Source organism: Sminthopsis crassicaudata, chromosome 3, assembly GCF_048593235.1.
Source record: "Sminthopsis crassicaudata isolate SCR6 chromosome 3, ASM4859323v1, whole genome shotgun sequence".
Classification (NCBI taxonomy): Eukaryota; Metazoa; Chordata; class Mammalia; order Dasyuromorphia; family Dasyuridae; genus Sminthopsis; species Sminthopsis crassicaudata.
In genome coordinates this window covers 155,606,964-155,633,131 of record NC_133619.1, presented here as the reverse complement: position 1 = coordinate 155,633,131, position 26,168 = coordinate 155,606,964, and the positions used below count along the sequence as shown (strand labels likewise).

At 32.0% G+C, this 26,168-nt stretch overlaps 1 protein-coding gene across 2 annotated transcripts in view; it reads left to right on the top strand.

Moving 5' to 3' along the window:
- FGF14 (fibroblast growth factor 14) overlaps positions 1-26,168 on the top strand; it is a 774,907-nt gene that overhangs the window by 568,429 nt on the left and 180,310 nt on the right. For both annotated transcript variants that reach the window (XM_074299470.1, XM_074299469.1), the window contains exon 2: positions 13,634-13,744. In XM_074299470.1, coding sequence (XP_074155571.1) covers positions 13,634-13,744 — 111 coding nt within the window. The remainder of the gene's footprint in view (positions 1-13,633; positions 13,745-26,168) is intronic.

Below are 26,168 nucleotides of genomic sequence, written 5' to 3'. Positions count from 1 at the left end.
GCATCTCTTCCAATGTTTGCTGAGAAGTGCTTAAATAACTTTAAAACATTATCTGATAGATTTCAAAGTGGATTTTAAAAACAAATTAGGTTGGTTGACAGCAGCTACTAATGATCCAAAACAGTTCTATGTAAACTAAGAAATTCCATTATTTCTTTGTGCCTCAATTTTCTCACTTATAAAATGAAGGTGGCCCACTAGATGCCCATAGGATCACAGATTTGGAGCTGGAGGGGTTTTGAAGATCATCTAGTACAATCTCTTCATTTTCCATGTAAGCAAGTCTAAGTTCTAAAACTCTGAGATAATATACTCAGCCCTCTCCCCTTCTTATTCTCCCATAAGACCATATTTAGAAAAGAAATAGAACCTTCCTTTTTTTGTTATAAAATTTACCATCTCTGTCCAAAGAATGTAGCATCTGTCCATTTCAAGACTCCTGGTAAAGACAATTGTTCAATCATTTTCAGTCATATTTGACTCTTAATTTGACAAGGATACTGGAATGGTTTGCTATTTCTTTTTTCAGATAATTTTACAGTGGGGAAACTGAGGTAAGCAAGGTTAAGTGACTTGCCTCAGATCTCAAAGCTAGTAAATATGAGTTCAAATTTGAACTCAGGAAAATGAGCCTTCCTGACTCCACAAGCAGCACTCTTATCCATTATGCTATCTAATTGCCATTGAAGAAAAGATATGGCTACCTAAAACTGATGGAGTTAGGCACCTGTTTCAAATGAAAATAGATCAGAAGGTCTTCTTCCGCAGTATCAAAAAAGTTTTTTTCCTATTGTTATCTATTTCAAGGTTATTAAGATCTTCCACTTCTTTACCTAGGTATCAAATGATGTTCCCACAGAAGAGATCCAACTTTCCTAATTGCCCTACCCAATAAGCTGCAAATTATTTCAAAAATCTTAAAGCCAGGCTCCAAATTAGCTTTTAGGTTTTTGTGTCTTTTCAAAAAATTTGTGAATTTGTTACATATTAAGACATTTTTACATGCACAAAGCATTGTATATAGAACCATAAATCTCTTACTATATAAAGTATATTTTAAAGAATATAACAAATTTAAGATGGAAGTACCAATTCTTCTCTTCTTGTCTATGTCCACTTCTTAGTCTCCTTCTGCTCTTTTCTGCATAACTTTAAATGTTTATTGACACTTTTTCTTCCCTTTTTTGTACATCTATCAATAGCCTTACTTCTCCCATAACTCTCCTCTTAATAAATAAAAGCTCTTGGTTGTAACAAATAAATATATAGCGAAGCAAAACAAATACACTGTGCCTTGTTCTGTACCAGTACTCTCTGCTAAGAAGCAGGAAACTTCAACTTAACTTTGCAGACTTATGACACATTATTCCCTTATTAAACTAGTCTTAATTCTAAAAGAGTATATTCCATTTCTTTGCTTTTACACCGATCCTCTCCTTTCCCTGGAATATACTTCTCACCTCTTCTTATTAGAATTCCTAGAGTTTTATAAGGCTCAAGTCAAACACTACCTTCAACATGATGCTTTTGCTGATTTCAATTGATGTTCATGCCCATCCTACTCTTAATTACCTTACATATAATTACATATTAATTAAATTAATTCAGACTACTGAATTTAATAATTAAAAATAATTTATACAACTCATTGGAAAGACAAATACTGAAGGTGAGCTCAAATACCTTGATCATATAATGAAAAGAAAGTAATCATTAGAAAAGACCCAGATTTAGGGGGAAATGGAAGGCAGAATGCAATGGCAGAGAATGAGATAGAAGATAATGTTGTGGAAGCAATGAACATGAACTTGGAAAGATAGTGAAGGATAGAAGAACCCAGTACATTGTGGTCACAAGGAACTGGACACAACTGAACAACAAGAACATATATAATATGTAATATAATAATAAATAACTGTGTGTTTGAGTGAATATACCTACATACATAAAATATATGGATATTTATATCTAAATATCTCTATCAGATTGCCTATTTTTGAGGGAAAAGATAAAATTACTTTTGTCATTCTATTCTCAGTATCAAACATGGAAGATAGTAGGTATTCAATAAAAACTTGTTGAATGATTGATTAGCTAATGTTAAGATTCTGTATAGCCAAACCTAGAAGCAACTAGATAGTACAATGGTTAGAGGGCTGGGTCTGAAGTCAGGAAAATCTGAATTTAAATCTATCCTTAGATACTAGTTATGCAACCCTTAACAAATCACTTAACCACTTAACCACTATCTACTTCAGTGTCTTTAACTGAAAAAATGGAAGTAACAGCATTGCTTCCTAGGGTTGTTGGCAGGATTAAATGATGTATTATTTGTAAAGCATTTAGCACAGTGCCTGGCCAATAATAAGTTTGTTTCTTGCCTACCTTCCTTCCAATCATTTTGCTGTTTCTTTTGCACCTTTTATAGAGAGCATACACAAAATACTGAAGCTTCCTACTTTATAAGTGATACCAAATCCATTAATATATATTATTCTGAGACAAGAAACATTTTAAAGATTTTAGAATAACAGTATAATAATATTTTGATTATCGAAAGTAGTACAACTTCAGTTTTTATTCCTTCATTACATTTTAATTGGAATTTAAAGATTAGCACAAAAGAATGTAGCTATAACAAAATTAAGTTTCTATATAAGATAGATGCACAAAATTGTTTAATAATATAAAACTTATTCATTTTCAATTTGTGATTACAGTTGGAGAGCAGCATGTTGCATAAACTATAAAAGCAGGAATTACAACATGTGCACAATTTCTATAGACTCCTTGAAGTGGAAGGTTAAAAAAAAGGAGAATGGAAACTTTCTATGCAAAAATAATACACTATCCTTTGGATCATGAAAATGTTCTCAACTTTTAGTTCCAAGAAAGGCATCATTTGAGCTAATTATGGTGTGAAATAAATCAGTGATTTAACAAGCAAGATGGCACACTGGATAAAGGGCTGGGCCTGGACTCAGGAAGTCTTCCTGATTTCAAAACTGGCCTCAGATACTTTCCAGCTGTGTGACCCTGTGACATTTAAACTGTTTGCCTCAGTTTCCTCATCTGTAAAATGAACTTGAACCATTATCACATCTTTGTCAAATAAACTCTAAATGTGGTCACAAAGAACCAGACATGATGCAAAGTATTGAATAACAACAGCAACAAAACTATTTCTAGCACTGGGCTAAACTCTTGGGTATACAGATTGAAATAATGAGAAAATGTTTAGATTACAGGAGTCTATATGAAAAAATGTGAGGAGACTCAATACAAATAGATACAAAGTAGTTTTATATCAGATAAGGAAAGGAAAGGCTAGTCCCATTATCTCAGAGAAAAACAAGAATTCCAAGAGAAGGGGGAAATTTATATATACATGTATATGTATGTATTTATATACATACATATATGTGTGTGTATATATGATGATATGTAAATAATAACATAATATAAATAATATTATATATAGGCACTTATTGACTAACATAGAGATATCATTTTGGTTCTATTTTATAATATATATTGTAATATAATATATTAAAATTATAATATTATAATATACAGCAATCAAAGACTTATAGTTCAAATTAAAGATCTCTTGTGCCCTATAAGTCCGGAGACACACAATCATTGTGTCACAGATATAGAGTTAGAAGCATACTTGAAAGCCATCTAATCTAACTTGCTCATTTTATAGTTGAAGAAACTGAGTCCTCAATGGATGAAGTGACTTGCCTATATTACATATATGTCTGTATGTGTATATGTATATATTGTTGTATATATAAATGTGTGTAGTATTAAATAGGATTAGCGACAAGAACCTATATAAATTTTCTGGAGGGTGAAGCAGTTTGTTTAGAAAACTTTATTCTTGAGTAGGTTTTATATTTATTTTCTCCACTCATAACAAAAACTAATTTCTATTGAGAAATCTTCAGGTATACATTGAAATATTGTGATTGAAATACTGTTTCACTGTCATACATAGTATATTACAAATATATATATATCTACACACACACACACATATATGTATGTATATATGTAAGGGACAACTTTGAGTATTGTCCAAAACTCATGATCCTCTTTGCTTAAGTCAGATTTGTATGTTGTAGATAGTATTTCAGATCAGTCTTTAGACTTTTTTAGCATATGAAAAAAAACTGAATAAAATCTGTATAGCAATAATATTTATTAGTTAAGCTATTGTAGATTCTCTCAGAATCTAGCTAGAAATAGCTATATCTAAAAAGTGAAAAATAAAATGACTGATGATAAATGTATTTTGTGAATATTGCCCTATTTTACTGGGAAAATGTTCTCCTGGAAATTCTTCTACACAGATTGTTTCAGACTATGGTATAACAGGAGTACAATAGAATTCAGGCAAATGATACCAAAACAGTGCCATTCTACATACAAAGAATTATACTTAATGGCAATGCAGTAATACAATGGATTGAATACAAGACTTGAAAACAAGAAGACCCGAGTTCAAATCCATCAGACATTTATTGGTTATATGATTCTAGGCAAGTCACTTAACTTTTGTCTGTCTCAGTTTTATTAACTTATATAAAGTAGGGATAATAACATCTACCTTCCAGGGGTATTGTGGGAATCTAATAAAATACTTTTTGTAAAGCACTTACTACAGTGCCTGGCATATAATATATACTTTTAAATGTTCTTCCCCTCCCTTTCTCCTTACTGGAACTGGACGGGATCTTTGAGACATTTAGTCTAGACTCCTCATTTTACTAAATGACTAAGTCTCAGAAGTGTAAAATGAATTTCCTGAAGTTACACATTATATTGGAGGCAACAGTAGTACTAAAATCAAGGTCCCCTGAGTGCGCGTGTTTTCCTTCTACTACAACAAGATGTATTATACTACTATGAGGAAAATAATGTTCCCAGAGGACATGTGGACAGACACGTGATTCAAATTCCGTTAGTGACTTCTATTTAAGGCAATAATAATTATTTGAATGGAGATAAGAAACAAATCTTTGGGGAGAGGTTAAAAGGAGGGAAATTATGCTTTCATTCATAAATGATGTTTGTATATTTCTAATATGTCTTTTCTTTTAGAATATAAGAGTCTTGAGATGGAGTGAGAGACAAGAAGCATATCATTTTGATTAGTTTGAAAAACAAATGCTTTCTAGGATAATGACTTCCTGTGAGATCTTGGCCAAGTCAATTACTTCATCTATTAAGGACTTAGTTTCTCAATTATAAAATGAGCAAGTTGCATCAGATGGTTTCTGAATTCTAGCTCTATATCTATGATGCTATATTGTGTGTCTCCAGATTTGTAAGGCACAAGAAATCTGTAATTTGAACTATGTCTTTGGTTGTTATCCTTCATTTTCTCGGAGGACCAAAAATGACATCATTATATTAGAATTAAGTTAGAGTGTGACTGACTATGACTGATCAAACCTGTATAATCTCAAAATGTTGTGCCAGAGATCAGGCACAAATAATCCATACAAACATTTGGGTTGGATTTTTCTCTAACTTGGTGCAACTTACACTTCCTTTGAGCCATTTCAATTCTACCTTGCTTACTTCTGTAAAGTAAACACCTTCTCTGATGGAGGCATCTCATGCTGGCAGTTTTATGCCAGTGTCTCCCATTTCATGCTATCAATTCTAAAGTTCTTAAGACCTTGTGAGTGTGCTTTTCTTGCTTATTCTTACTATCATGTGAGCATTTGCCCCTCCATAAAATAGTCTTTTTGGCAAGCACACATTTGACTTTTGAACTACATGGCCAGCCAACTAAGTTGTGCTCTCTGCAGTAGAGAATAATAATAAGTCTTAGAAAGTTGCTTCTCATTCAGAAAGGTTAAATGATTCGTCACAAGGTATGTGTCCTTAAGACAAATTAAGAATTTCTTTTGAAATGTTCACACTGTTCTAGGTGTAGGGTATTCAAGGAACAATTAAACATCTCTGTTGTAAAGATAGTTAGTTATAAATCAGCAAGGAAGATATTCTTTGGATTTATTAACTCATTCATGTGGGTATTTTTTGTCTGTACTTCAAATCATAATCTATACAAGCATTCTCATCTTGTGTAACTCTTATCATTGTTATTCCTTCAATGCTCCATAAAGCATCTTAAGTTATTGTAATATTTCTTTTTCTTTGAAACTTATGTATTTTAATTGTTATCTAGATTATACACTAAATGATATTACTTATTACATTTCATATGATCTGGAAATTAACAGAAAACAAAGAAATTACAGAATTGGTGTGATCTTATGTTGGTAGCTTATAGTTTGCCTATTTTATTCTTCTGTTATCCTTGTGAAACAGAATAACAGTGTTTTCCCATAATTTTCTATCTGAAGAAACATCATGGATGGGTCCTTATTTAAGACTAACATAATCTTGAAAATAATGTTCAAAATTAATTATATATGAAGAGTGACTGAACCAGTTGTGGTATATGATTGTAATGGAATATTATTATGTTTTTAAAAATGATAAGATAAATGGTTTCAAAAAACCTGGGAAGACTTACATGAACTGAGGCAAACTGAAATTACTAGAGCTAAGAAAACATTGTACGCAGAAGCAACAATATTGTAATGATGATCAATTTGAAAGATGCTGCTGCTTTAAACATAAACATTATGATCCCCAACTATTCCAAAGGATTCATGATAAAAACGCCATCCAATATTAGAGAGAGAACTGATGAACTGTGAGTGCAGACTGAATCATACTTCTACTTTGTTTCCTTTCATTTTTTGGCACCATGGCTAATATGGAAAATTATTTTACATGATAATTGGTGTCATATTGATTTACCTTGTCATTGAATGTGAAGGATTAGAGAAAAGGAGAGAATTTGGAACCCAAGATTTAAACTAAATGTTAAAAATACATATATATGTATACACACACATATCTATATCTATGTACTTAAAGCTGATTAGCTTTAATTAGTTACTTCCATTATTTTCAGGTTTGTCCATATTGGTAAACTGACTGATCCAATGAGTGTCTTTCCTCCAAGTTGGCTATTTGATATGGTACATTATTTGGACTGCACCTGTATTGCTCCTCACCTTTTTTGGATCTGATTCTCTTAGTACCCATTCACAAGTAGAATGCTATCAGTCAATTCCTAAATTCTACTTTTCAGTTGTCAAGGATTCCCTCAGGACATTTGTCTTTGTTGTTAATTCCATTGATTGCTTGGTAAACATAAATTTCTCTTTTCTATGCATTCTGCTGCATTGCAGACTGTACTGAGGAAATAAAAATTTCTACTTTGATCTTTTATAGTCTTATCCTTATGCATCCATAGAAGATAAATATAATCTAGCTGGTTATATATCATTTGGCCCCATTATCTTTTCAGAAATATTGACTGAAGTATTCATATATTCTACCTTGATCTCTAAACCACCTCGATCTCTAAACCACATACATGCCTATTGGTGCCTATATTTCTAGATACTTTAGCAATATGCATGTATATGTGTATGTATATATGTGTATATATATGTGTGTGTGTGTGTGTATATATATATATATCTCTATATATATACACATTCAGTTTTCTTGCATATGATATAATTAATCCTCACATTTATCTTTCTATTCTTTTTCACATTCGACCAGTTCACCTTTATAATGATAAAAAGTAAGAGATTATATATATATATATATATATATATATATATATATATATATATATATAAAATAGTCTATCAAATAATACTTAGTGCCTGCTTTGTTAATTGTTTTTATATTCCAACTAAGTAACTTAATGACTGAGTTCCCGGCCTGGAGTCAGGAAAAACGGAGTCAAAATCCAGTCTCATACACTTAGTTGCTATGTCATCTCAGGCAAATCACTTAATTTCTGCCTCAGTTTTATCAACTTTAGAATGAGGTAGTTATATTTCCTATATTGCAAGATTGTTTTGGGGGTTAAATGAGATAAGGCTTGTAATATCTGTAAAATATTTACAACAGTGCTTGAAACAGTAGGTGCTATATAACTGCTAGTTTTTATCATTATTGTTATCAACATTAATTTTGCTTTTCTCTTTCTCTTTCTCTCTCCCTCTGTCTTCTCTTCCCTTTCTTTCCTTCTCTTTCCTCCTCTCCCTCTCTCCTTCTCTCCACACATACCCACCCTTCTGTATTCCCATGGTCATCTTACTTCTTTGTCCTTATATGACTTTAAAAAATAATCACAATAAACTTTCTAATATATAATATTTTCTAGCCAAATTATATTCATAGTTCTTTCCCTATTTTTCTATAGTCTTTTCCTATAAGGAAAAAGCAAACTTTCTACAGTCTGTACAATGAAGACCCTCCTCATCTCAGAGCACTTTTCTGTAGGTTACCCTTATTGCTTCCACAAACTTAGCTTTGGTTTTTGCAAAGAAGAAAAATGTAACCCTTGATGAATTGAATCAGATTTCTTTGTTGACAATCACAGTGTTATTCTATGTAGATGCTTTAATTAGACTAAGATTCTTGGTTACAAAACTCTTCTCTGCAATATATAAAGGCAATGATCCTCTTTCCTTTTCTATAATTTACTATACAACTCATTATGTTGCCAACTATTTAAATACTGAATAATCTTCCCAGGATTAAGTGTTTTCTCTTTTTATAGAAATAGGCTACAGGCATCTAGTTGGCACAGTAGATAGAATGCTGGGCTAAGAGTCAGAAGACTAATCTAGTTAATTTAAAGTTCAAATCCACCCTCCAATAGTTAATAGCTATGTGACCCTAAGCAAGTCATTTAACCCTGTTTGTCTCAGTTTCCTCATCTAAAAAGTGAGTTGGAGAAGGAAATAGTAAACCACTCAGTATTTTTGCCAAGAAGAACCCAAATGGGATCACAAAGAGTCATAAATGACTGAAAAGACTAAGAAAAAAATACACTATCAAAATCTTTTTGATTTTTTGAATTTTCTTCATATCTTTTATAGTCCTCATCTCCTTGATATTTTCCTTTAAGACATTTTAATGAATATTTACTAATTTCCACTTTTACTGTATAATTGTTTTCTTTTATGGTCCAATCTCAATCACTAATCTCGAAACTACTTCCCCCATTCTGATTCACTGTCAATGTCTGGTCATCTTTGAATTAGATATCCTCCATAAGGTTGTAAAATGATAACCTACTTTAAAAAGTGTTGTAATTCACAGTCAAGTAGGAAAATTTTGATTTCTCAGCTGAGGAATAATCACCTTTCTCCTTAATATTTCCATACTTATCATAATTGTGTTTCAGATTATATTTTATTTTCCTGAGCAGCAAGAATTATGTTACCCTCAACTACTGGCCATAAAGCAGGATAAAAGGCTGTATTTAAGGAGACTGTATTTAGAGGGCATTGAATTTAGATATACAGAATTTTTATAACTTAGTCTTTTAGCACTATTTTTAAAAATGACAGCAAAAAACAATGTTTAAATCCTAATTGTCAAGAATAACCAGTTGAAATGGGAGCTACCAGAAGGCATGATTACTTAAGGATATCATACTGTACACTGAATTTCCTCCCATCTTTCCCTTCAAATGACATCTCATTTCATTCTGTTTGCTACATATATTGTTAGAGTTGTCTTAGATATACAAATTCCTAGTTCCAGCACTGTCCCTAGTATTTCCCAACCTAATTTCTGGGAGCATGTATGTAATTCTTTTGGTGCTAATTAAAATCTATATAGAAGAGTTAGGAAGCTTCTAGGGGACTGCCTGAGGCATCTAGAACTCAAATGACTTGTGTAGGGCCACGTGACCAGTAAGATTAAATGAGGAAGAATTTGAAAACAAATCTGCAGGGAATCCAGACAAAACTTTCAATCTACTAAGTGATGTTCTTTAAGACATTAATTTTTGTTGGCTATTTTTTTCCCTTTTTACCTCCAACTTGATATCTATTAGTGTGGGGAACAAGTATAGAAAGTCCCTCCATTGATGAGGATGATTAAATTTTCTGAATTATCTTGGTAAGTTGTTTGGAAACAAGCTAAGATATTCTCTAGCTCTATATACTATATTTCCCTGGTATTGTAACTTTTTTTGCATCTAAAGCAATAGTGATTGCCATAGATATTTTCTCCTCCTTTCCACTGTTAAGCTTTTAATTTTTCTCACAAACCTTTCTTGCCTGGATTTCCATCTTGAGTTTAACTGAGTCAAAAGGTGTCTGTAGAAAACTTGGCTTATATTACTATTGTTTGGCCATTTCAGTAGTGTCGTTATGGATGGGGTTTTCCTGGCATAAGTAGCAGAGTGGTTTGCCATCTCTTTCTTAAGTGTATGGCAAATGTTGCCTCAATAACTTGCCCAGAATCATAGCTAGTAAATACATGAGGCTGGATTTGAACTAAAGACTTCCTAAGTCCAGGCTCAATGATTTATCCACTGAGTCATCTAGCTGACATACATTAATTCCTCAGTTTTTAAGTTATAATTGTAAACAGGTCTTCTCATTATAACACCAAACAAAACAAGCACCCAAATCTCCCTTTTCTTATTTCATTTTTATTTGCACACTTCATACTATTCTAAAATAGAAGGCAAGAATGTCTTCTGGTATGCCTGGTTCCAAAATACTTCAATTCTAGCTCTTAATGAAGAAATCAAAGTAAATTCGAACAAAAGCATTTTATTATTGTTATTTTTTTTAACTCTGTAGGAATTGTCTGGCATAGGAGAGCAGAAAAGAATTCCAGTAGGACTCTATCCTAATTATAATAGTTTTTTTTTTTTTTCAGGAGCTACAGCACCAAAATTGAATCATGTAGGCTGCATTTGATAAAAGGAAAAATTAGCTTCTCTCCAGTTCTTTAGTTTTAGTTTGGAGTCTTCATTTCCTGTGTATGATAACAAAGTGGAATTTGAGGACACTAAATTATTTGGACTAATGATAAACAAATTTCTTCAATTTGTGACCCAGTTTGGACAGTAATTTTTAGGCTGAAAAGAAATTTGGATAGAATATTAAAGATTTTAGTGAGTTCTTTTTTACTTTCCTATTATAATTCCTTGAAAAAAAGTATGGAGGAAGACTCTGGACAGTAAGATTTTAGTAGAGTCAATTGAGGTAAACTTTGAGAAGAGGATCAAATAATTTAAAGTTGGGATTTTCAGAGGTCAACTCCTTAGGCTTCCTTTTTTCATAGTTGAAGAAAAGGAACATCAAAGGCATTAGATATTACTCTGATAGTAAATAGTAATGAATGGATTTGAACTGTGGTTCTTAGACTAAAAGTTCATTACCTTATTATTATTATTACTTGTGGATTATTAAAAGCACACACATATACACACAAACCTTAAGATGATATTTTATTGTTTTTAGTTTTCATATTTTCAGTTACTTGGTTCTTAGTATAAACAAAACAAAAAATATTCTAAGATATTTTAATTTAGTTAATTCAAAGTTCATGTTTGGTCCAGTCTGTTGCTATAAGAATTTAATTACATTTTTACACCATACTAGTAACGAGATAAGCTGGAAAAATAAGAGTGGCTAAGCCAATGTGTTTTTGTAGTGCTTTTGAAATGTGGGAGGTTGACCTATAGATGTATTTTTTTTTTTAATCTAGCTGTGAGGATGACCTACTTAAATGCAATCAGACAGAATAGAGGTAGGTAAAATGTTACAGGATTTAGAAGTGGATAAAGTCAAAACTTCCACTGCTAAGAAATGATTATTCATTATAACTCTTCTCATGTTTCTTGGATAAACAGAAATCCTACATGTAGTTTCTTTTCCCATTAATTTGGCACCAAAATATCTAAGTATCAAAAATGATATAAATGTAAGAGAGTATATTCATATTAAGTACTATTTTCAATAAAATATTCCTGAACTGCAACATTTCAATTAATTGACCTTCTTAAGATGTTGCTATTGGGTTAATAATTTATTACAGTAAGATGAATATACGGCAATCGATTCCTAACAGTAAAATTTTAAAAATTAGAATTATTACTATATTATTTTGAATTTTCATATACATGTGTTCTTATACAGGACAGCTGATTTTGATACTAGTTTGTAAGACTACTATTATGCAAAAAGACTTATCAAATGATCAAATATTGATTTATTTCAGGTTGCTAGATAAAACTCTTTTTTTGATGAGGATGTAAATGCCATCTTCAGTCAGACAATTATAATAAATGAGAAATAAAGTCTCTAAAACATAATTTGGAGCAATTCACTCATGTGTTCTGCTTATATGGATTTGTAATTCTTTACATCAAAATCAGATTATACATTTCAAAATTGTTTTGTAAAATATTTTAATCATTTGAGATCACATTCATATCCATGGACCACATTTTGATGGTATTTAGAGTTCAGAGTATTTAGCATTGTGATACCCATGTTATCTAATGTTTGGGCTGCTGCGTCACTGCACTTTGACTACTAAGTAGATAGAAAGTAGAATGTGAAAACTAAGATGCAAAAAGTAATTTTTCAAAGGAACATTTTTTACTTTTAGCAAGAAGGTAACAGCTGCCATCACAATGTATTGGGATATTACAGATGCTATTTTTTCAATGAGTCATCACACCAAAATCTGATCCTATAAGGAAGTATTCTAGTCCTTCATTCCTCTTTCTTCCTCTTTTTATATCTCCCTGGGCTCTGAATGTGATTTCCACTTTAACTAATTTTAACCTTTCTGTTCCTTATTTTATATTTTATAATATTCCCCACCTAAGTATTTGTGTATTACTAGAAGGAAATTGCATCAGAAGTTGTCAATTTTTTTTCATAAGCATCTTGCAATACTGACCACAAATTGCCCATTGATAGCATAAAGAAGACATTATATTGATATAGCCTGAATATCATGAAAGAGTATAACAGAGATCAAGATGGACTCTACTGCCAAAGATTAAGATGATATGCTTTAAAGGACACATGGTGGTGTAATTCAATCCTAAATTCACATCAAATATGGAAATTTTAGTAGGGATTTTCCGATTATAATTTGTTCTTTATTTTTATTTTGAAAAATCAGCAGTTTTAAAAATAGTAATAGAATCCCTTTTAAAGAATGTTCTTTGTATTGTTCAGATTAACATGGAGCAAGGTAACATTAGAAACAAATATGTGAAAAGGGGCAGATAGTTACTCAAATTAGGAAAATAAATCTTATTTCTCATTTGAAAAAATTGCTATGAAATGTGTGTTCTATAAAAAAAAAATTCCTTTCTTTTTCAGAAATCCTGGATTTAAATCTTGCCTTTGATAAATTATTAGATTTATATCATGATCAAGACTCTTGATCTCTCTTGTCTTCAGTTTTTTTTGTGTATGTGTTTTTTTTTCCTATTCTGCAAAGGAAGGAAGTTGATTTTATTCACTTTTAAAGACCTTATAGCTCTAACACTGTTATTCTATGATAAATTATTATGTTAATATGTTAATGGCTCCAGAAATCTTGGAAAACACTACAAATACTGCTTTTGTTGAATGCTCTACCAAAATATTATTAATAATAATGATAATGAAATACAAAAGTAATAAAATGAATATATTATACTATAACATTGTGAGGCTTACTGTAAACTGTGTTTGCCTTTCAGATCCCCAGCTCAAGGGTATAGTGACCAGGTTATATTGCAGGCAAGGTTACTACTTGCAAATGCACCCCGATGGAGCTCTCGACGGAACCAAGGATGACAGCAGTAATTCTAGTAAGTGAAAATTGTAGGAATTGACTTGCCACAGCTTGTAGATATTATCATTTAGCTACAGAGATACAGCCTTCTTTAAATGTTTTTTTATTTAGATATATTGTGTTATGTAAATTAACTTCATAAATTGGTTTATTAGAAATATATTTCATTTGATTAAAATTAGAGAGAAAATAATATAGAAAATAATCAAATATCTACAACTTGACAGATGGAAATGCTTGATTTTTGTTTTTACTCAAATAATTGGCACTTCAACATAAAATGACTACTCATTTCATTTTCAGAAGGAACAAACTTACCAATATAATCAGTCCAAATTATGTGGCTTTTAATTCATTATTTCTTCTTGACACTACAGTCCTGTACTCATTATAGCAGTGCCTGTGTGCATTAACAATTATTAGGTGTAATTTTGTTAGCTATTAGAAATATAATATTTCCATTTATTTTTATTTTTTTGTTAATTTTATTCTAAACAACACTTATTTCCATATATGAATGATTCATGATTTCATGGACATGGAGATTTTCATACCTTTAGTGTAGCAGCACCTATGGTTGCTCATTGCAATGTATCTAGTGTTTCATGGTTCAAAAAACCTTGATCATCTGGTGACTAACTTTTAGAGTATAAGGACTTCATAATGAGGTGTTTCAGATATGTGATTTTTTTTTTGAACTAATACTTAAAACCTAATAAGTCATACCAAATTTGCATTCTACTGCCATAATTTTAAAGTCCACACTGTTTTATTTTGTTTTGTTTTTTGGAGAGAGCATTAACAATAAATTCCATGTATTTGCCATAATGGATAACAACACACATTTCTCAAAACTACATTGCTAAAATGAACCTAAAAGAATTATGGAAATGAGAGTGATAACACATGTCATTCAATTTGCTATTTAACGATTTATGAATTATATACTATTATACAACGCCTCCTCCTCCTCTTCCTATTCCTTCCCCTCTTCCTCCTCTTCCTATTCCTTCCCCTCCTCCTCCTCTTCCTATTCCTTCTCTTCCTCCTCTTCTTCCTTCTCCTCCTTCTTTTTATAAATTAGGCATCCATTTCCTTATTTCTGCTATCTCATGTTAAATGACAGGAAAAGTAAAGAACTATTGAAACAGGAAGAAAGAAATTTTCTTTATACTATACATTTCATTCATGCTTATTTTTAATCACAATTTTCATTCCATCCCATAAACATACATTTGTGTGTGTGTTTTTTAATTTGATTATTTCCTCCATTTTCTATCCATGCTCGTCATAGCCTTACTCTGATGGAAAGCAATTTCCTTTTCTTATAACTGACTAACTTGGAGATTCATCATTTTTAACACTTGGAATTGCTTGGCTTACTTCTTTAATCTTTAAATCTACAGTATCTCTTGGAGAATGTCCAAGGTATTTTTTGAAGAGCAATATGTATAGCGTGGCTAGTTAGTTTTCCTCAACATGGTAAATATATAAGCTTACAGGATGAGAAGCTAAAAACAACTTCTGGAAACTCCAGAGTTTTGATGCTAAATTTATTGGGTACTCTTCATCTGTCATTATTTACATGTCAGAGTAATTACCTATATGATATAAACTATATCCACTGGCAAATCCTATAGGCATGCATGTATATGGATATGAGGTTAGGATTCCTGGAAGGATCAATTTACCTCAAATGAAGAAATGCATAAGGATTTTTCTCCATTTCCTGACTAAGATAAGCTAAATGATTGTAATATTGCTAATATTTATAAAATCGATGTTGATGTAGAAGTTATCAAAAAGAAAAAAAGACACAAGAGGAGAATGACTCAAATTCCTCCCAAACTTGGTTGTTTTTAAAACTTAAATAATTTGGATGTTATAAGAATGGGTATTTATTCATATGAATTTATAATAACAATAACACATTAAGGATTCTGTTTCTCATATTAGTACTTGAAGTAGAGAGTAGAAGACTAGAAGTTTGAAGGATAAGCATGTTGGCCCCTTTTCCAAGTATTATATCTTGGTCATTTTATGAATGACATTTTGTATCTTATGACTCAGTATTTCCTGAAAGACTTATAATACAACATTAAAAGATAGAGGAATAGTAAGCATTCTGATGAAAGAATATTTAGTAATGACAAAACAAAAACTGAGAATTTCACAAAAAGCACCATTCTTAGGTGGTCTGCTATTAGCCTTTGCTATATCTGTCCTCTCTGTGTGTCTCTCTGTTTCCAACTCTGTTTTCTTCTCTGTCTCTCTCTCTTTCTCTCTCTCTGTCTCTGTTTCTGTTTCTGTCTCTCTCTATCTCCCTGTCTCTTTTCTCTCTTTCTCTCTTCCCCCCTCCCTCCTTTTCTGTCTGAATCTGCTTCTGTCTGTCTCTCTCTTTCTTACTCACTCACTCTCTTTTTCTTCACTTCTCTGTCTCTTTGTCTCCTGTCTCTTCCTCTCTCTCTGTCTCTTCCTCTCTCTCTTTGTTTCTTGCTTCCTGCTCTAGCAAAAAAGAAAAAGCTCCTTGAAAGCTGCTAGTGCTATCTGACATGTAACAAGGACTTAAGTGATTTATATGTCAATTTTATGTCAGAAAGCCCTCTAAAGCAGCAGGTAGTTTTTTCTGATACCATTCACTGACAGCAGCTTTAGAAAGATCTGGGTAAAGTACTTTTTAGTTAAACTTCCCTAGTTAAAGTTTAAAATTCTCAAAGTATTTGATATATTCTTATAATTGTTTTATTCATTTTCTAAATGTATCAAAAGGGTCAATGAGATGTGGAGGGGTAGTATTAAGGTTTTCATATATACACATATTATGCCCCAAAATTTTAGAATAGTTTTAACCTTTAACAACTTAAAACTATACTAAACCTTAAAAAATATTGAATGTGTATGTATCTATATCTATATAAATTTAAGTCTCTCTATATATGTATACATACATATATACGTATATATATGTATATATGTATATATATGTGTATATATATTTGTGTATGTGTGTAGATATATATATATATATATCTACACACATATAGATATATATATATATATATCTACACACATATACAAATATGCTATTATGTACACATATTATTTTCTTTATAGTAGTCTAATTTTTCCAGTTATATGTGAAGATAGTTTTCAGCAGTCATTTTTGTAAGAATTTTGAGTTCCATATTTTTCCCCTTCCCTCCTTCTTCTCCCAGACAATAAGCAATCTGATATACATTATCCATGTACATGTTAAACATTTTCTTGTTAATCATGTTGTGAAAAAAGAATCAGAACAAAAGGGAAAATCATGAGAAAGAAAGAAAGTAAAAAACAAAATAATGTGAAAGTAATATGATTCCATATGTATTCAGACTCCATAGTTCTTTCTTTGGATATGGATAGCTTTTTCCATCATGAGTTTTTTGGAATTTTCTTGGATCATTGTATCGCTGAGAAGAGCTAAATCTATCATAGTTAATCATCACACAGTGTTGTTACTATGTATAATATTCTTCTGCTTCTGTGCACTTCATCCAGCATCAGTTTGTTAATCTTTCCAGGTTTTGCTGAAATCATCCTGCTCATCATTTCTAATTGCATAATAGTATTCCATTAAATTCATATATCACATCTTGTTCACCCATCCTCCAGTTGAAGGGCATGCCCTTCATTTCTGATTCCTTAATATCACAAAAAGAACTTCTATAAATGTTTTTATACATTTTCTTTATTTATGATCTCTTTAGGTTACTGACCAAGTAATGGTATTGCTGGACCAAAGGGAGTATACAGTTTTATAGCCCTTTGGGCATGGTTCCCAGTTGTTTTCTAGAATAAGTTCACCACTCCACTCATAATGCATTAGTGTCCTGATTTTCCCACATCTTCTCCAACATTCATCATTTTTGTTTTCTGTTATCCCAATTTGATAGCTGTGAAGTGGTCCTTCAGAGTAAATACACATATTCTAAACCAAAAAAAAAATTTGAAAGGGGAAACCTAAAAATATATTCTCTTATTTTCAGCATTGTTTTTATCATTCCTATTCTAGGAGTTGCAACTAAGGTATTTTCCTCAAACTTTCTAATATGGCAGACTGATATTCAAATGGTCATTGTGCTGCTATTTTGAAGTTGTTGCTCCTCCTGATATGGATACGTTTGTAGAGCTAGAACAGGGAAAATTATTACAGAAAGCAATTACATTATCAGAATTGCAAGAAAGTCTGATAAAGATAGGATAATTTTTGAAATTTCAAAAAAAAATCTTTTTAAGAATAGAAATATCACTAAATTGACAGAATTAAAAATGAATCAATTCTATCCACTAATCCTCTAAAACTCCTAATGAGTGCATAAGATATGTTTCTGATATGGCTTCATTACTTTTTCTCAAACCGAGTGCATTAGGAAGGCACCCTTTTTTAAAAGAGTTTTGAAATGTTTCTAGCAGTTTTACAGTGACACATTGTCTTTGAGAACAATGATCAGAAGTCAATCAATACTAGGACTCATTTAAAAATTTTTCTTGAGGAAGTTTAGCAACCTAGAGCAGAACAGAGCAGACCAATTGACCGAACTTGTTTGTAGGAAAGTGGGAAAGTAAAGTAACTCACTCTGATATTCATTACAGAAAGCAAGGAATAAGAAAGTTGTAACCAGCTTCCTCAAGCAGATAGATGACCTAATTAAGTTCTAGATTTGGAATCAATAAGACAGAATGTCATGTGAGACTAGATGTTTGATCCCAAGCAAATCATTTAATCTCTCCATAAGCCTCAGTTTCCTCATTTGTAAAATGGAAAAATCATATAATATCTACTTTACAATACTGTTAGGAAAATTAAGTTGAATCACATGTAAAACACTTTGAAAAAGTTAAAATTCCATATAAACATTAGCTACTGTTATGTGGAAGAAGGGCTTTGAGAGGAGAGCATTCATGAAAATATTAGGAAAAAAAAAGAATTATTTCAAAAATTTGAAGCAGTATCTTTTAGAGGCTTGTTTAGTGTATAGAGAGTTGGCTTCAAAGCCAGCAGGATCCGGATTCAGGTTCTGCTTCTGATACATATTGGTTCAAATCTCTAAGCTTCTAATAAGGAGAGCACACTATGGTATAGAAAGCTTTCTTATTTTGGATTTCTCAATATCAGTGAAATTACAGGTCTTTTCCTTTCCTATCCCTGTCACTGTAACTACTTCTATCCCTATTAATTGTAGATCAATAGCAATTTGTACTTCAAATGAAGAGATCTAGGTGATAGTCCTGATGGTGTCACTTATTAGCACTTATTAGCAAATCATTGACTTTTTTTTTAAGTAAAACTCAGTTTTCTTTATCTCTAAAGTTAGAAAATTATCCTATATAACTTACCAGTGTCTGTTCTAATTCTAAAATTCAAAAGTTTTTATATGTTATAAATAATTATCTGAGTGCATATTTATCACAAAAAAAGTTTGAGTTACTTAATGTCCTTAACGGTTTTTGTAATTAAATAATAGATTCTTTTAGTGGTGAGATCAGATCTCAGGGGGAAAAAAATGATCATATTTAAAGAGACCTAGTATTAAGAAGTAGTCAGATAAAGTGGAAAAACTTTAAAGCCTTTAAAGTCAGGAGACCTGGGTTCAAATACTGCCTGAGATGCTTACTATATGAATGCTCTTGGGAATGTAACATGATCTCCTTGGACCTCGGTTTCCTCATTTGTAATATGAAAGGATTGAACTAGATATTTCCTGAAGTGCCTTATAGATCTACCTCTGTGAGACCAATGTGATCTTATGAATAGCTGTCATGGATCACAGGTACAGAGGCAGTATAATAGTAGAAAGATAAGAAGTCAGAGCATAGGTTCAAGACTCAGCTATTAATTTATAGCTGTGTTTTCTTTTACTTTTTTCCCCCTGAGATAATTGGGGTTAAGTGAGATGCCCAGGGTCTCATAGCCAAGAAGTGTTAAGTGTCTGAGATCAGATTTAAACTCAGGTCTTCCTGACTTCAGGGCTAGTGCTCTATCCACTACACCAAATAGTTTCCCCTAGCTGTGTTTTCTTGGATAACTAATTTTGTACAAGCCTCAGTCTTCTTACAGATATAATAGAAATAATGTTAGCTCTATGTACCAGTCCTAAGAAATGCCTTGGGTCTTATATCCCCTCTCCTGCCAAAAAAAAAATAATAAATAGAATGATAATACTGACCTATATATGCATGCATTTTTATCTCAAAAATTGAATAATCTACAAAAACTGAGGGCATCATCAGTGAAGGAATGAATAGGGAGCAAGTGAGATTTTGCAGATGATATAGTGCAATAAATCAAATATAGGGAAAGTCATACATTTGACTTAGATTTATAATAAATACAAGATTCCATTGTACTTATTGTTAATTTTTAAAAAATTGATTCAGTAGGACAAAAGCTACCATATAAAGGCTTCATTAAAGTGTCTCCCAATGCAGTTGTCATTACTGTATAACAGTGCTTGAAAGAAATTACAGCAGAGATAACCTTTGTCATTAAGGCATAAAAGAAGCCATGTCCAACATGTCCATGAGATAGAGCATGTCCACAGTATGGTTTAAATGGAAGAAAAATCCCCTAAAGAAAGTAAGATTTTCCAGATATTGTTATGTGAGGATTGCACTCTTCTGATTTCATCAAATCCTGTAATTTATAAAGATATTCATAGTCACTCAAAAAATATTGATTTCCCTGGATATGCTAGGAAAAAATAGATAAGGAATACCGGTTACCCAATCTATATAATATGCAGATGATTAAACAAGTCATGGAAGTAAGCCAAATAAACTTTGTTAATGGGCAGTGATTGATCCAGAATTGAAGAAGAAAAAATATTTCATTGCCTTTGGGAAACAAAAGTGTCTCTTTTATTAAAAAGATGTATTTTTCTGTTGGGGAAATGATAGCAAATGTTGACCCTGAAGTTCAAAGAATCTGATTTAAAATTTGGCCTTAGATAGTTACTAGCTGTATGACACTAGGCAAGTTGCTTAATCTGGATTGCCTCAATTACCTCAGTTGCAAATTGTTCTAGTATCTCTGCCAAGAAGAACCCATATGGGGTCACAAAGAGTCAGATGTGACTAAAAACAATTGAAAAGACAATTCTGCTATTGATATTATATTTGTCATGGAATTCCAGAATCAACAAAGAATAAAGAGGATTTGGAAAGGCATATAATGGACATGAGGAGGCTATAAATTATCACCATCTATTAATTGTCTAAGAGAAAGGGTCTAAAATTTGTCCTAAGAAAGCTTTTGCACAGGAAAAGAAAAAGGGGAATAATCCTATGGTAAGAATGAGGGACATCCAGAGGATAGCTTATATGTCAAGTTAGCATTCATAATATCAAGATAACTAGAGGTAGATTTAGAGTACATGGGGCATAAATGATTTATAGGAAAATAAAAACAATAAATAGGGAGAGAAGAGGACATGAGTGTCTTGTGATCTGTACCTTTGGAGGAAATGCTTCATTGAATATATCTTCAATCTATTGAAAAAATTAAATACTACCTCATACAGCTGTGAGCATTTATGGAAAAAAAAAGAATCAGAAAATTTGAATCATTATCTGATATTCTATCACCGATAAAAGCCAAAAGAAAAAATTTGACAGTAAGCAATCTCTTCCTTCAATACATCAACCTGAAGATATTAAGAATGCAGCTCTATGTGTCATTCTTTTCATTTGAGAGCTCAATATAGATCCATGTACATTGGAGAAAAAAAATGGCAAACTATTCCAGTGTCTTTGCCAAGAAAATTCCATGGATAGTATCAAAATGTTTAAAAAATATGATACCAAAAGATGAGCCCCCTGGGTCAGAAAGTGTCCAGCACATGCTATTCAGGAAGAGCAGAGAACAACTATATGTAACTGCAAGAAAGAATGGGGCACCTAGATCAAAGCTGACAGGATGCTCGGCTCTGATTGTATCTTGTGAGGGAAGGACAGCCTGATGCTGTAAAAATCATTATTGCATAAGAAACTGCAATGTAAGACCTATGAACCAAAGTAAGCTGGGTTTGGTCAAACAGGAGATAGAAAATTTAAACATTGACATCTTTGGTGTCCATGAATGTAAAGGGAGTTGAGTGAGTGAATTTAATTAAGGTGATCATTATACATCATAGGGGATTGGAATACTAAAGGAGGAACTTTAAACCTAATTGGAATAACAGATAAGTTTTGCCTTGGAGTACAAAATGAAACAAGGCAGAGACTTTTGTGGAGTCTTGTAGAGTTTTGTGGAAATAACTCCTTAGTAATAGCAAACATTCTTTTTTCAACATCCTGAAAGGCAAATATACACATGGTCATCAATAGAAGATACATAGAAATCAGACTGATTATTTACGTTTTGATTAAATCTATATAAAGTTAAAATAATACCTAGAGCTGATTATGGCTCAGGCCATGAGCTTCTTTTTGCAACATTTTTACTTAAATTGAATAAAGGAGGGAAAATCACCAGACCAGATAGGTATAAACTAAAAAGCATTCCTTATAAATAGGGAGTGGAGGTGATAAATTTATAGAATTAGCTATAGAGTGCCAGAAGAACTATGGGAAAAAATTCACATTATTATTGTTATACAGAAGGCAACAATAACAGAAATCTTAAAGTAAAAGAAGAGTAAGGAAGTAAAATGGCTATCTGATGTGGCTTTGTGAATAATTGAGGAAAGAGGGAAAGGGAAAGAAAAAAAAAGGAAAAATATACCCAACTGAATTCAAAATTTCAGAGAATAATGAGGAGAGAAGTTTTCTTAAATGAGCAATGGAAAGATATAGAAGAAAATGACAGAATGGGAAAGACAAGAAATCTCTTCAATAATATTAGAAATACCAAAGAAATTTATGAAAAAAGGCCATGATAAAACAGAATTAGAAGAGATTAAAAAGAAATGGTAAGAATATACAGAATCACTTGTACAAGAAAGATCTTAACATCACTGATAACCATATGTACTCAATATGTAAGCAAACTTGAAAAACCCAACAGTGGCACTGGATTGGAAAAGATCAGTTCCTATTCCTATTCCTAAAGAAGGACAAAGTCAAGGAATATTGAAATTGCCAAGTAATTGTGTTCATTTCATATGCCAGCAAGGCTATGCCTAAGATTCTGCAAGCTACCTCTTCAATAATATGTAAACCAAGAATTAGTAGAAGAGATTTTCAAAGAGACAGAGGAATTAGAGATTTAATTGCCAACATTGGTTGAATCATGAATGAATCAAAAGTTAGAATTAAGGTTGCCAGGAGAAATATCAACAATCTCAGATAAGCAAATAATGCCACATTAGCAGGAGGAAATGAAGAAGAATTAAGAGCTTGATGAGATGGAAAAGTGTAAAAGCTGATTTAAAGCTTAACATTTTTAAAAATTAAGATCATAGCAATTAGTTCTATCACTTCCTGGCAAATAGAGGAGAAGGGATGGAACCAATATCAGATTTTATATTCTTTAGCTCAAAGATTCCTGCAGACAGCAGCTACAGTCATGAAATTTAAAGATACTTGCTCTTTGGAAAGAAAGTTATGACAAAACTGGATGGCATACTAAAAAACTTGCTGATAAAAATAGTCAAAACTATAGTTTTTTTCAGATGTATGTCTGTCCATGAAAGGTGGACTTCAAGGAAAGTTGAGTGCTACTTTTGAATTATGCTACTGGAGAAGACTTTAGAGAGTCCTTTGAATAGCAAGAAGATCAAATCAGTCAATACTTAAAGAAATTCATTGAGCCTATTGATTTGAAACTGAAACTTAAATAATTTGGCCACATAATGAGAAAACAAATATCATTGAAAAAGAACCTGATTTTGGGAAAGATTGAAGACAAAAGGAAAAGGTGGTGTCATGGAAGCAGTGAACATGAACTTGGACAGACTTCAGGAGATAATGAAAGCTAGAAGTGCTTGGTGCATGCTATGGTACATGGGGTAATGAAGAATTGGAAACAATTGAACAAATGAACAACAGTATAAACTCATATATTAATCTAAAGCTTCTTGAATCTATATTCCCAGCTTACTTTATTGTTGCTTTGATTCTAATCTTTCTATGTAAAGATAAAGTAACTAAATATGTTTAACAATTTTTTCTGCTTAAAACTGTCATTTTTACTCTAAAACTGGAAAACCACAAAAGTTTGAACTATTGAACTGCAAAAAATGCATAGAATTTAGGATTTTGAAGAAATAATATGAGTTAATTAACATTGAGAAATTACCTAAAGATAATTTTTAAGTTTACAAATCCCCTTGATATCTATTTATATATGCACATATCTGCTTTTATATGACATAAATTTATCAGCACATGTATATATCCACATATCCACCAAAGCTCAAAATAATATTAAAATAGAATTAAGTATAAGGCAAGTCCTCTTTTAAAGCTAAAGGGGATTGTTGCTTAGATGTTCTGAAGAGTCAGCTGGTAGCCTAGGGAATGGAGTGCTAGACTTGGAGCAAGGAAGTTCAAATTTCAGTCTTTTACTTGGTTTGTGATTCTGGACAAGTCACTTAATTTCTGTCTTCCGTTCCTCAGCTTAAAATTGTACCTACCTTGCAAGTTTGGGGATCATAAGAGATAATATTTGTAAATAGTGCCTGCAATGTTTAAGTGCTCTCTCCCTTTCCCTTTCTTTTTTGTTTCTTACTCTTTTTCTCTTCTCATTTCCCTTCTGGTAAAATCTCCACAAAAGATTCCCCCTTTTCTCCCTCTTCTTCTTCACTCTAACTTAACTAGTAAGATTTCAATGTATATTGCATATATAACATAAAAATGTTTTACAAGTGAAGGAATACAATAAATAAAAAAGAACATTGAAGGCTCAAAATACTTAAAAACAAATTTTTTTTCATTGCTGGTATAGTATGAAAGAAATAGTTCCTGGTGGTAATCAGAAGTCTATAGTTTTAGTTCTATCTCTTTCTATTAACTAAGTCTCTGGCCCTGGACAAATCATATCTCTGTGCTTCAAATTGCTTGGCCCACAGAATGAAGATATTCGACTGAATAGTCTCAAAGGTCTCTTCCAGTTCTAGACTTAAGATTTTATGACTATTTAAATTTGAAAGTATATCCATGGGAAGTAATCGCTTAAAGAATCATAGGAAAAAACAGGGCTTTTTTCCTAGGAAAAGAAAACTGCTTTTTTTAGTTTGTTTCTATTTTTATCCATCATTAAATAATGCTTTGTGTTCCACCAGAGTACACAGATTTTCATTATTTCCTAATACTAAAAAGAAAATTTTAAATGTAGTGTTAAAATAAGAACATTGAGCCCTTTGCCTACACCATAGATACATGTGAGTATTTAGAATGGGGGTGGGGGAGAGGATAACAGCATATCTTACAGCGTTGATTTGCATCTATTATATAACACAGAACTCAGTTATTTCTGTAGTGAGTATTTTTCTTCTGCAAGCATTTTAAGCATTTGAATCAAAGGGTTAGGTATCAACCAAATAAAATGCAACCCTTAGGAAATTGCCTAAAGACACATACAACAGCCTTTTGGACATAACTCAATGAGTGTCTCCCCGTCATCTCAAACTGAATATATCAAATATAAAACTCCTTATCTTTGCCCCAAATCCCAAACGTCTTTCTTTTGGAAACATGGTTCTTCCCATCAACCATATTACCATTTGCAAAGATATCCTTAACTCCCACATCTACCTCTTTCTTTCTAGTCAAAGGAACACCAACTTAATCACTTCTTACTTGGGCTTTTAAATAACTTCCTAATTGATTTTTCCCTTCAAGTCTTTTTCATCTAGCTCATTTATCTCCTACTCATTCTAATCCATCTTTTACACAACTGCTCAACTGATATTCCTGGAGCCTAGGTCTGATCATGTTAGTCCCCTGTTCAAGAAGTCCTAGTGGTTATTTTGTTGCCTGTAGTTAAGATGCTAAGTTTTCTACTTGGTGTTTAAAGCCCCTGCATTCTGACTCTATTTTTCCCCTCCCCCTACTCTTCATTTTAGCCAAATTGTTCTTATTCTTCCTGCAGGCCATTGCTTTTCCAAAAAGCCATAGGGCTTTGCTTTTCCCTTTGTTTAGAATTTTCTTTTCTCACCTTTGCTTCATAAAATCCCTAGATCTTTCCAGGTCAGCTTGTATGATAATTCCTACAGAGAGCACCTAGATGCTAAATTTTACCTCTTCCACAGAAATTTTGAAATATTTTCTATTTCCACATATATTTACATATATATGTATGTTGAATTAGGTTACATAAGCTTCTTGACCTGGGGGAAGAGGCATGCTGTTTTGTATTTTCTTTGTTTCCTGGGAGCCTAGTCTATTGGCTAGCAAATTCTAAGTACTTAATAAATATTGATTCATTGATTGATATAATCTATTTTGGCTAGGAACCT